The sequence below is a fragment of the Dipodomys spectabilis genome, unplaced genomic scaffold, assembly GCF_019054845.1.
Source record: "Dipodomys spectabilis isolate Male_0828 unplaced genomic scaffold, ASM1905484v1 ptg000098l, whole genome shotgun sequence".
In the NCBI taxonomy this organism is placed as follows: domain Eukaryota; kingdom Metazoa; phylum Chordata; class Mammalia; order Rodentia; family Heteromyidae; genus Dipodomys; species Dipodomys spectabilis.
The window spans coordinates 8,515,752-8,528,457 of record NW_024870775.1 but is presented as its reverse complement, the minus strand read 5'-3'; the positions used below and the strand labels follow the sequence as shown (position 1 = coordinate 8,528,457).

Sequence of the window (12,706 nt, the reverse complement as noted above, 5' to 3'; positions counted from 1 at the left end):
CAAGGCAAGCACTCTACCACTGAGCCACCTTCCCAGGCCTGTCTGGTATTTTTGTTTGTTACTTTGAGATAGAGTATTTTTGTTTGTTACTTTGAGATAGAGTCCTGTGGCTTTTCTGCCTAGGCTGGCTTTGAAACTCAAGCTCCTAGGTTGTTAGGATTAAAGGCGTGAGCCTTTGGTACTCAGCTAGCCACAGTCTTAAAGAGAACAAAGCTGAAGAACTCACATTTCCTGGTTAAAAAGTAGACTAAAACAACGCTGATCAGCACAGTGTGGTACAAAATAAAACAGAGTTCAATCTTCGGTATCTCCAATAAAAGAAAACCTGTCAAATAATGGCATTTGCAGGGAAATGGATGGAGCTAGAAGGAATCATGTTGAGCGAGGTAAGCCAAGAGCAAAGAGACAGACGGTACATGGTCTCCCTGATAAGTGGATGCTAAATCCAAAATGTTAGGTGATACGACAAAACTAACAGGACTTAAGAAACAAAGAACTTCCACTCATCTGGTTGAACCACTACTAAATATCCCCATGCTGCTGATCACATGTATGGTGTATAACATGTGTACACCTTTATATGTTACAGACTGTGATAGACAATTTGCCCCAGGAAAGTTAGATGAACTTGTGACTTTAAATGAGCATCATTATTCCACAATACTGTGAAATTCGGGAAATTATGTAATCACTTAATCACAATAAAAAAAAAAAAGGCTATTGTTCATCAAAAAAAAAAAGAAAAAGAAAACCTGTCTATGAGATGGGACCAATGCCTGGGCCTCAGATCACTTAGAGATGGGCCTCACAACTTCACAACAGTGGTTGTCATTTGGTGGTTTATGACGATCCTCTTCCTGACTCCTATTGATGGAAACAGGTTCCCAGCATCCTGTCACTTCCTCTTGGTACTAGGCATGAAAACATTGGGTATGGTGGTGCACATCTATAATACCAGCACGTAGGAGGCTGAGGCAAGAGGACCTAGGCAAGCCTGAGATGTACTCTCAAAAAACCTGAAAAAGGTACAGTGAAGGAAATGACTGTAGAATAAAAACTGCAAAGGCCTGCTGTGGATGCACAACCCTCACGGCGACAGAGAAGAGCATTCGTCCCCAAACTAACTTCTGCTCTCTCCTAGGGATGAATTTAATATCAAAGTTCTTCAGGCTTTTGTCGAGCTCCACGAGTTTGCTGATCTCAACCTTGTACAGGCCTTAAGGTGAGCGCCTGGCGCACACTGCGTGTAGAGTAGACAGACGCCATGAGGCCTTGCTCCAACCCCAGTGGGAACCGCATCCCTGTACTCCCAGCCCTAGGCAGGGAAAGATGGCCCTGCACCATCGCCCTGCACCCTGCCTGTTATTTCCTCGCTGTCCTTCACTTGGGTTACCACTCAGCCATTCACCCCATCTGCTGTGAGCCCTGTCTTGCCCACTTACCACCAAGTGCCCACAGTGCAAGGCAGGGACTCCTGCTGGCCAAGGCTGCCCTCCTCGTCACCTTCCTTGTCATTGACTCTCAGACTCTCACGCTGCCCTCCCTGGGGCTCGAGCCACTGGTCCTGCAGTCTTGAGAGGATGCATTCTTGTCTTCTTGTCCTCTTGGCATCCTGGCATCCTGATGTTGTCACTGGCGCTGGCTGTTGACCCTGAGCCACCTTCCAGCATGGGAAAAGGTGGCAGGGACAGGCCTCTGGCGGCTCCTGGCCTGCTCTGGCAGTGCAGGTAGTAGCCAGGTCTGGTCTGGTCATTGTCAGGCCTCTTCCTTGTCTCCAGGCTGGCGTGCATGGCCTGTTTTCTCACAGCCTTGCTTCAGCTGTAGCCATCAGCAACCTTCCAGGCTGTGGTAGATGTGATGCTCAGCCACGCAGGGTTGCAAAGTAACTTAGAAGCTCTGGTCCACATTACTATGTTCTGTTCCTGAGGGCTGTACACCCAGAGAAAAGCACAGGCCTGGGGGGGTCCCCGCCAGGGCATGGATGGTGCTGCCATCACTACTGTGGTGTTACTTCTTTTGGCCAGGTTCTGGAGCCAGGCATTAGGAGCTGAGAGGCTCCTAATAAACCCTGCAGATTGAAAGCTGGCCCAGCCGCACACGAGGGAGGCAGGGAGCTGCCACCATGGCCTTGCTCCTGTGGATGGGCTGTGCCTGGCCCAGGCCATCTGTTGTCCCTCTGCCCTGGGGCCTGTCCTGAGCATGAGGAGGAGGAGCTCAGGCAGCAGTGTTCCATGTTCCACAGAGCTCCTGCTGTGCGCAAAGGGAGAGGAAAAAAAGTGTCTATGGGTTGTCAGAAGATGATGGTTGCTGTGGAAACAGCATGAGTCTGGAGAAGGGGAGGGGGCTACAGGCTGGCAGGAGGGGACTGGGTGGGTCAGGGCTGCCCGCTGGGCCCATCAGGACCCCAGCCTAAGGATTGAGTGCCTGTCAGGAGAGTCAGGACAGTGCGAATGGCCCAGGCACCTGCACCTGCTGTGGGTGGGAAGAGTGTGTAGTGAGCAGCAGGCAGAGGGGTGCAGTGAGGGACAGTGGTGTCTTGGTCAGTTGGCCTTGAGAGTGGGGGGAGAGTAGCAGGTGATTCCAAAGCTGTCTGGTGGAGGGGGGAGGGGTCCAGGGAAGAGGAGGATGAGAAAGGGGCAGTGGCCTCCCCTGCGAACCTCTGCTGACCTCGGGTCTCACCTCTGCCCTTATTCTGTGCCAAAGCCACTGCAGCACCAGCCATCCCCAGGTTGCTGGTGTGAAGCCTGGCTGGCCATAGGGACCAGCAAAGGAAGGGCAGGGGCTGGCGCAGGGCTGCGGTTTAAGGTAGGGAGGGCAGACAAGGAGGACCTGCTGAGAGGGACATCTGAGGACAGGAGCGTCTGCATGCTGGGGCCTGGGGCAGGGGTGTGTCTGCCCCTGTGAGGTCAGCAGCAGACCCTGGCTACGGTTGGGATCAGGGGTGCCGGCAGGCCTTGCTGTGTGGGTGAGTGTCCTCAGAGGAGGGCGTGGCCCTTGCCATCTCAAGGCTGTGGCAGCCATGGTGATGTTGGCAGGGCTCTGGTGACATCAGACCTGGTCCCCATCTGACCTGGCACAGCCTGGGGTTGCACTTAAGGCCGGGGCAGGGGGCGGAGTAAGAGCAGGGAGCCATCTGAAAGGCCATCTTAATGGATGAGGCCCTGCTTGCCAACCCTGAGCCCCTCCTTCCCTCGGCTACAGTGCAGGGTGTAGGTCGCCCCCACCCCTGGCTGCTGCTGAAGGGCTACGCTGTCTCCGCAGGCAGTTCCTGTGGAGCTTCCGGCTGCCGGGAGAGGCGCAGAAGATAGACCGCATGATGGAGGCCTTCGCAGCACGCTACTGCCTCTGCAACCCCGGCGTCTTCCAGTCCACAGGTGGGCCATGGGACCAGGGCAGTGGGCAAGGCGGCATGGCATGCTGCAAGGGTTTCCTGTTGCCCCTGATCGCCACTGAAAATAGATGTCCTCTGGCTCTTGCAGACACCTGCTATGTGCTGTCCTTCGCCATCATCATGCTCAACACCAGCCTGCACAACCACAACGTGCGGGACAAGCCCACGGCTGAGCGCTTCATCACCATGAACCGTGGCATCAATGAGGGCGGAGACCTCCCCGAGGAGCTGCTGAGGGTGAGTCTGGACTGGATTAAGGCGGGCCAAACCCAGTGAGAGTGGGCAGGGCTGGCGCTTCCTGGCCTCCCTGCTGATCTTGTTCCTGCTTGTTCTGTCCAGGGGAGAAGCAAAGACAGGATAGCTGCTCTTCCTCCAGTAGAGCCCTGAACTTGCTGCTCTTTTCCCTTCTAGAACTTGTATGAAAGTATTAAGAATGAACCATTTAAGATCCCGGAGGATGATGGGAACGACCTGACGCACACGTTCTTTAACCCGGACCGGGAAGGCTGGCTCCTGAAGCTGGGTGAGCCTGGCTGTGGGGGACCTGTGTTCATGCCTGCCCCAGCCCCGCAGCGCACATCCCACGGAGCTCCTCCCTGGCTCCTTGTAGCCACGGCCCCTAGTCACAAGCAGACATGTTAAAAAGGAAACACAGTTAAGCCAGAGTCTGCTCTCTGCAGTGCGCGTGTTCCCGCACGGTGGCCACATCCCTACGCCACAGCACACGCAGACATTGCGCCACCAGGCCCTGGAAGCTGCCGAGTTAGCGCCCGCGTAACTAGGGCGGTGCTGCACCTTTATCTCCAAAGAACCTTCGTGCCTTTCTCTTGGTGTGGCTGTGATTTTGACGAGTGGTTTAAATGTGCCTTCTTGTTGTTTTCCTTCTGCCTGTGGCTCCCACCTTTCTGTTCTGTGCCGGGCTGTCCCTGCCTGTCCTGCGTTAGGAGGTAGGTACCCAGTGGCTTCCTCCCTCCCCAGCAGCTCACTCCTCTCCGTTTCTCTCCCTCACCTTGGTGTGTGTGAAGCTCCGGTCTGTGGCTGCCATTCATCTGATCCATTTGGCTTTTGGGCTTGCAGGGGTCAGCGTCGTGCATGGTGCGGTGTGCGTGGCACCCACCCCCAGGGCAGGGCCTAGGGCACATTTCCCTCCCCACCCCATTTCACATGCTGAGGTGTGAGGCAGGAGACTATCCCCACGCTCCAGACTAGAGTGCGTGGGGCTGGTCCTCACCAGTGACAATGGTTTGTTTGCATTTGGGATAATTTGGACAATTTTTAGGGTGTTGCCTTGTATTAACATAATCTCCAGAGCCCTGAGGGCTGCACATTGTCCAGGTGGCGGAGTATAGGCATGAAAACTGGAGTTTCACTGATTGAATTTCATCTAGGGAGCATGTGGCATGGTGACAATGTGACAGGCCTTAGCTGACAGGGCAGGACACACCAAGTCTGCCATTCCACTGAGGCTCTTCAAATTGCGCCACTGAGGTTTTTACTTTTGTAGGTTTTTCTCCCCTCTGGTGGTACTATGCCTCCTGCTTGCTAGGCAGAAGCTCTACCTCCTGAGCTGTGCCTCCAGTCCTTCTGTGTTTTACTTTTGAGGTAGTGTCTCACACTTGTTCCTTGAGCTGGCCTCAAACTCCAGGTCCTATTCTACCTTCCAAGTAGCTGGGATCGCAGGTGTGTGTCACCACTCCTGGCTCAGCCATTGCTGTGTGGCTTTCCTCTGGCTGTGCCAAGGAGTATGCTGGTTCCTGACCTATCAACCTCATACGTAGTCCTGGATTTGAATGCCAAGATTCCAGGCACTGCCCTCAGCCAGGCTAAGCAGGGAACCAGCAACCTTCCTCCTGGCTCCTGTGTTGTTATTTAAGGGACCATAGCACTGCCGGGCTGTGTGGCAATTTATGTGGCCTTTGGGCTAGTAGGGAGGAGGACCCTGAAATCAAGAGTGCATGAAATGAAGGCACAGACAGGTTGCATTTTCTAACCTGTTTTCTGATGGGGCAGACAATCAGAACACAGGATAAGTGCGTAGTTGGCCTGGTTCCTGGGTCTCAGCTCAATGAGCATCTGGAGACCATGGTCTGCAGTCTTCCCTATACCCGCTCAACAAGCTGGTGCTGACCACACAGTGGCCTGGGTTCCCAGAGGCCGAAAGCACATCTGAAGTCACAAGCCACCGCCAGGGGGCCCTACTCTTGCTAACACACAGGGCCCCTCCCAGCACAGAGGGCAGGCGTAGCCAGAACACATGCCAGCAGGTGTGCAGAATGGGTGGACTTGGCTCCGAGCACGTGCCAGGGTGGGAGCCACCTTGCTTGCTTGAACTCCTTCCATAATGTAGGGTAGTGCAGGTGGTGCCCTAGGGCCAGGCACATGGCTGGAACATGCACACAGCAGCTCCAGGCCTTATGACTGAATCATAGGAGATGGTAGACGCGAAGCATTCTTGGAAGAAAAGGCATGTGTGGGCACATGTGGGCCTCCCATACCCCAGAGCAGCAGTGGGGATGGATCGCGGACACACAGTCCACAAGGAACCTGGCTGCTGTCCACAGGGGTGGGAAGATGACCAGCGGTGGGGGTCCAAATGACCCCCTCAGTCTGGTGCCCACAGCCCCAGCCCAGGGACTCCTCTGGCCCTGGAGGCTGGCACTGGGAGCAGAGGGATGGGAATCCAGGTGCAGAACCTAAGTCCCTCTCCCATCTGTCCTCATCCTTGGCAGCTATGCCTCCATGTAGAGGGCTGGCGGAGCTCATAGGGGTCCTGATTGGCCCCCCAGGAGCTGTGTGGGGATCTCACAGGACACATGGAGGCCCCCAGCAGCCTTGGCTGAGGGGAGCAGCTGGCACTTCGGGCATTTGAGCAATGGACACTGGGCCGCAGAGGGTGCCAGTGCAGCTGGCGTGGGATGGTCTGTTCTGGGGTCTCTGAAGAAGGCTAGGGCCCAGAGGCAGCGCTGTCAGCTGATTCTGTCACCGTCTGGGGCCTGGGAAGGGTGCCCAGAAGACCTGATATGTCCCCTGATCTTGGGATGTTGGGGTAAAGAGCCTCTCTCTGCCCTATTGCCCTGTAGAATGAGGCCCCTGGCGGGCCTGGCCCAACACTCCAACAGGTGCAAGCAGAGCTTGGCCATGGCCAGGAGAGCCAGAGGGAAAGAGATGTTCCACCCTAGGCCCAGCAAAGGCCCTGTGGCGGGAGTGCGTGATTTGGGTGGTAAGGATGCAGCGAGGCGCTGAGGTGGCTGTGGAAGTGCATCGGGACTCTCAGGGGACGTAGCCAGTCAGACATTCTGGGGCAAGGGGTGGGGCGCTGTGTGGGGAGAGGCAGGCACGGGGACCGCTGGCACTCAGGTGCCTCCCGCCGCACGTAGGCCACCAGAGAAGCCCAGTGGTGAGGGAGAAGGGGTTCCCAGTGGGGTTCTGTCGTTGTCTCCTCATCTGGGGTCTGAGAAGCTCCTGCCTCAGCCCTGCCCTCCAGAGCCCACCCCACTCGCAGTGCCTGTGTGTGCCTCTGTGACCCCAGCTGCAGTGGCCAGCTCTCCTGCTTGATGGGTGGAGGATGCCAGGCCTGAGCGCCTTCAGGGCCAGCTATGAGCCTGCACCCAGCCAGCCTCACGCAGCATCTGGGTCTTACTGGAGCATCTTCTCTTTTTGTTTATGTTTTGGTTGTCCTGGTAGAAGTGTGAGGCAGCCCTTGAAGTCAGTGAGGGTGGGAGATTGTCTTTCCGTAGTGGAGAGAGTAGGAACTCGTGCGTACACAAGTGTGTGTGTGGGGGGGTGCCGGTGGTGTGTGTGGTGTGTGTGTGTGTGTGTGTGTGTGTGTGTGTATGTGTGTCCAGGGTGTGCTCCTGATGGGGTGTGTATGTGTGCAGGGTGTGCTCCTGATGGTGTGTGTGTGTGTGTGTGTGTGTGTGTGTGTGTGTGTGTGTGTACACAGGGTATGCTCCTGATCTCCTTAGAAGACTAATTGAATCTAACAATTCCCTGAGCCGGGGGTAATTGACTCTGATGGATCCCAGGGCTGTGCAGCGTCCCAATAATGCGCTAACAGCCCCGACATAACCAGATCAAGCCCTGGGTGAGCTGGCACTGACTCCATCATGTTGTCATTTCACGGGGAAATTACGCCCATCCATTCCGACTAACCTTCCAGGAAGCAGAGAGGAGCACGTGATCTGGGTGGCACGGAGAGGACTCTGTGGGGGCCGGGTGGGGGTGCATGTGGGCCCCACAGCACACCCACCACGCAGCTTGGCCTGACCTTTGCTAGCTGCTGTCTGAGTCACGAACAGTTTCATGAGGAACCCCAGTTCTAAGCTGGGCTCCTGTGGCCTTGCAGAAGGTGTAGTGGGTGACTTGTGGGGTCCTGGGCCCCCTCGGGCTCTGGCCATCCCCAGCCCCTGCCTCATGGGGCTCTTCTGCTTGTAGGCGGCCGTGTGAAGACCTGGAAGCGGCGCTGGTTCATCCTGACCGATAACTGCCTCTACTACTTCGAGTACACCACAGTAAGTGTGGCTCGCAAGGCCCTCACGACGAGGGACCCTGGGACCCTGCACACCTCTCTCTCTTTTTCTCATAGGACAAGGAGCCCAGGGGCATCATCCCACTGGAGAATCTCAGCATCCGGGAGGTGGAAGACCCACGGAAACCTGTAAGTGGCATCCCTTGGTGAAGCCCTTTCCATCCATGTGGCCAGCAAGGCCTTTCTGGGCAGGCAGTGATTGCCTCTCCTCCTTCCCCCCCACCCCCCAGAACTGCTTTGAGCTATACAACCCCAGCCACAAAGGGCAGGTGATCAAGGCCTGCAAGACAGAGGCAGACGGCAGGGTGGTAGAGGGGAACCACGTGGTGTACCGGATCTCTGCGCCGAGCCCGGAGGAGAAGGAGGAGTGGATGAAGTCCATCAAGTGAGTAAGGCCCCACAGGGGTGGGCAGGCTCTGATAAGATTCCCCTCCTCCCCTCACCTTCTGTCCTCTGCTTCCACAGAGCCAGCATCAGCAGGGACCCCTTCTATGACATGCTGGCAACAAGGAAAAGAAGGATCGCCAATAAGAAATAGTCTTCCAGGCACAGCAGGTAAACGTCAGGACCCGAACCCACAGCAGGCTGAAGGCCTCCCTGACACCCCAGCCACCTCACAGGTGGACTGGGCCAGGAGCTGAAGATCCTGCGCAGCCTCCATGGCTCCCAGAACAGCCAGCTGTGGATGGGACTGGGGACCCCTAAGGCTTCATGCTATGGTTTGGGGTGTGGTCAGCTGCCAGCACTACCTTCCTGCCACGGTCTTGCTGCCCACTGCTGCTGAGAGTACCACCCTCTGCTTGGTCAGCAGCGATGCCTGCAGAGGCACTGGCCACGGGAACCTGCATGGACACACACCTGCCTCGCTCACAGCCAGAACCTGTTTGTACCAGTCATGCCACATCTGCCCACTAGGCAGTGCTAGCCATTCCAGAAGCCGCTGTTTTATATCTAATGGGAAAGGAAAAGCTACCACTTTTTTATTCAGATTTTTTTTCTCAGATATATAGGATTATAGCTTTTATATGCTTTTTTATAATCTGAAATTATAATGAAATACTTTCTAACAGTAGTATTTTTAGAATGGCAGCTATAAATCTAACTCCTGGACACAAGTATATACTGTGCACAGGAAAACCCACACGTGCAGTTCCTGGTGGGAGCACGGGGAAGGGTTCCTCCCTCCCCTGGGCACCTGGGGAGCTGCTGCCCTACCTGGCTATAGCAGGAAGGGAAGAGGGCACTGGGTACCCAGAGGACCTGTGCACTTGCCCTTGCCACCTCCCCTCATGGGCTTCTCCAAAGCCAAATAAGATGGCTTGTTACCCTGTAACTGCTGAATCCCGGGAAATGGAGCCGATGCCCTGGACATAGGCCATCCACGTTGAACCGCATGAAATGGCTGACCTCCATCTGCTTCCACCTTCAGTTTCATGCGGCTCAACTGCACTTGTGGGTGAAATTGGATTTTGACTTTTGTCACTATTTCAAAACTTCAGCAAGACGTTGGCTCCCACGTCGCAGTTGGAAGTAATGAGCACATATTCAGGGAACTGGAAAAAAGCCCACCCTTGGGTAGAGCCATGTTGCCAGGTGTCATCTCCCTTACGAGGTGGGGAAGAGCAGGCTGCATCAGGAGGGATGGCATTGGGCGCCACATCTGTGCCAGGGTGGATTTGTGAAGCACCACAGCCCACAGCTTGTCCAGGCTTCCGCATATGGAAATAGTTGCAGACACATGCTGCGGATGCCTCTGCCAGGTGGACCTGTGGGTGAAGGCCAGGGCCATTGTGTGATTGGTACAAGGCAAGGTTGGGAGTCTCTTCTGCACCTCTAGGATGCCCTATGCATAATACATAGAACCCCACCCTTACCTCACCCCCATCCCCCAGGCTTGGGGGGTTGGCAGTGGCTGCCTACCCATGTGCAAGCACGCCTGGAACTTGCTCCCCCTGGAGGTCATTTGTGTTGTGCAAAATGCAAGTCCAGGAAGGAAGTCCCCAGACCCAGTGCACTTAGGTAGAACAAGACCTGCCTGACATGGTGTAGCTTCATCATGCTAGACCACACAGGCCCAAGTCTGAGGCTCCACCTACATTGAGCTTATTCTCAATCACCTAGGCTTTACTGATACCTCAAATCTGAAACCAGTGTTTGAGCAGGGCAAGATGGATTCCTCACGCTGCCTGACAGCTGCTTGTGCAACTTGGCCTCCAGTCCTCCATGCACGAGCGCCGCCCCGCCCTGCCTGGACCAATGCCACCCTCTGCCATCCAACCTGGGTATGGCCCTGGGGGTGGAGCTCGTGTGTCAGGTGTTAGAGCAGTGAGCTTGGGTCACCGGATGGCAAATCTAATGCCACAGTCATCTGTGAGCAAGGCTTGCCTGACACCGTTCAGCAGGAGCAGTGCAGAAGGCCTGGTGCTCATAATGTAAGGAACTTGACCTCCAGGATGTTATGTTTAGTCCCCCAATTCAGGTTTCGTTGTGACACTGTTAACCTAAGAGAGGCCAGCCGTTTTAACTAGTGTAGAGGCAGGGCTGGCAGGACTTACCCTTCTCTCCACCCGTGTCACTCAGTGCTTATCAGCCCACCCATACCTGGCCAAAGACAAATGGCAGCAGCCCTGGACGTAGTCCCACCAGCCAGCCTTGCTGGACCCTGGGCTGTGACAAGCAGCAGCATCAGGGACCAGAACTGTTGGTGCCATTTAATGTGGTTCCATGGAATCAAACAGATGACCACAGGGGAGGCCACCGCCTTCATGTCGTGTACAGCAATGCCTGTAGTTACAAGCGCATATGTCCACACACGTCTCTGCTAAGTTAGGTCTGTTATAGACCAGAAGCCACAGTTGTGATTTCTCATTTTCTTATGTTTTTTCTTAGAAAACATTTCTATTTACAATATAGTTAATATGTAGATAATGTACATATGTATTGATTTCTGGAGTGTTTGTTATTCAATGTATATATATATATATATATACTCCAACTTGCATGAAGAAATACTCTACTGATCTCAAAGTATCTATTGATATCAAAATATCTATTGATATTTTGTTGCTAAGTCAACAGTGAAATTGGAGGGTGTATGGCTGTGAAAACTATTGCAAATACTGTGTTCATGAAATAAAGATGAAAGCTATCGTTAAGCTGTAGATTGTCTGATCCACTCTTTCCTGCATCCCTGGCATGCCTCTAGTCAGGGTGACAGTCCAAACAGAGTCCTGCAGGGGGCGGCACAGGAGCTCTGCAGGCTTTAAGAAAGGCATCAGTGAGACGTACGTGGCTGTAAGCAAGTGGGGAAAACAGAAGAACAAGACACAAAATGTTTACTTTGCTGCCATTTATATACTATATAAATTTTACATGCTGTATATTTACAGTGGGGCTAGTGCTTTTTTAATCTTTAAAAAAACAAAGATCAAACTTTAGACATCTCTGAACAACACAAACTGTATTAAATACAGTTTTCCCCACTCCATCTCCTGATGCAGGACCAGTGAATTATAAGTGTATCACAGTTTGATAGCATATCCATATTAAAAATAAAATCACAGTATAATTTTTGTCTGTAACTAGAAACTTGAAGGGACCAAGCTGACAACTTAGACTCCAATATCATATAATCAGGACGAGAGACACTGTATAAAAAAAGTGTTATGTAATAAAAACATACTGCAGGCTTTACAAATAATGTTTGAATTATACATTCATAATGTAAATACTCATTATAATAACTGGTAATTGATTGGAATATTTTCACAAAGTTCGAAAACAGAACTTGTCTATAAAATACACGTTCAAATCTTGAATACAACCAAAATATGAAGCAAATTAGTTTCTAGTATCAGACATTACAGAAAACAGACTGCCCTCGAAAGTCTAGTTGAGAGCTTGCAAATCTTTAAATAAGTCTTTAAATTAAATATGCACACTGTCAGTTTGTACTTTTAATAATTCCATGGTTTGTTTCCCGGTTGGTCTGCACCAGATGTCTAACGTGGAGGAACATTACATGAAATACAAGTAATCAACCTGAGTCTGTAATTAAGCAGCATTTGAGATGTTCTATTCCAGGGCATTATTTCAATGTGATTTATATACACGGTATTTTACAATGGTCAGCAGTTGTAGAAAGTGTTCATCCTTTTGGAATAAGGGCAATTAAGAAAAGGTAAAAACTAAAAAAAAAACTAAAAAAAAAAAAAAACTAAAAAAAAAATTCTCCATGGTAAAATCTGTACAGTATTTACTAAAAGAAGCACCACGCAGTTTGAACAGAGTTATTCTCTAGGTTGATAATTTAAGCTGGGTTGGGGATGGCTTCTGTTGAACACATTGAATCTGAAAGACAAGAGGTGCATGTTAGTGCCCTCGGGGGGTGGGCCTGTAGTCACGGTGAAGGAGCCAGCGAAGCGCCATCTGCTGGACCTGACTGGGCCCTGGCTCCCAGGGAGCCCAGCCCCTCAGCAAGAGAGAACACCTAGAGACAGAGCACTTGGAAATTGTCCTACCATGTCCTTTGCCAGACACACTCACTGGCCATGACTGCCTTTCAAAAGCCAAAAGGCTCCCTCTCCCTGTTCCCTCAGCATCCCTAGGCTGCGCACAATGGCCCTTGCCCTGGGTGGGGCTACTCTGCTCTGCTTTGCCACACCCACGGCCCAGTCTAATGAGCCGGGGCCACTGTGCTGGAGCAGAAGGAAGGAGACAACTCATTCACTTGGGCCAGGGCCAGGGTCCCTGATGCCCTGTGTTCTCTTCACCCACATCCCCCCTAG

The 12,706-nt window shown here is 52.9% G+C and overlaps 2 protein-coding genes across 3 annotated transcripts in view; one reads left to right on the top strand and one right to left on the bottom strand.

Moving 5' to 3' along the window:
* Cyth3 (cytohesin 3) overlaps positions 1–11,074 on the top strand; it is a 109,759-nt gene extending 98,685 nt beyond the window's left edge. Inside the window, exons 6-14 of one of the 2 annotated variants that reach the window (XM_042686644.1) lie at positions 1,142–1,222; positions 3,262–3,374; positions 3,480–3,628; positions 3,803–3,914; positions 7,826–7,902; positions 7,977–8,048; positions 8,150–8,304; positions 8,385–8,474; positions 8,590–11,074. In XM_042686644.1, coding sequence (XP_042542578.1) covers positions 1,142–1,222; positions 3,262–3,374; positions 3,480–3,628; positions 3,803–3,914; positions 7,826–7,902; positions 7,977–8,048; positions 8,150–8,304; positions 8,385–8,457 — 832 coding nt within the window. In that variant the 3' untranslated portion in view covers positions 8,458–8,474; positions 8,590–11,074. Of the gene's footprint in view, positions 1–1,141; positions 1,223–3,261; positions 3,375–3,479; positions 3,629–3,802; positions 3,915–7,825; positions 7,903–7,976; positions 8,049–8,149; positions 8,305–8,384 lie in introns of both variants that reach the window. The other variant, XM_042686643.1, reaches the window with a different exon arrangement.
* Positions 11,075–11,253: 179 nt separating this feature from the next.
* Positions 11,254–12,706, bottom strand: part of Usp42 (ubiquitin specific peptidase 42) — a 46,643-nt gene continuing 45,190 nt past the window's right edge. Inside the window, exon 18 of the mRNA XM_042686741.1 lies at positions 11,254–12,269. The gene's annotated coding sequence lies outside the window, so the exon portion shown is untranslated. The remainder of the gene's footprint in view (positions 12,270–12,706) is intronic.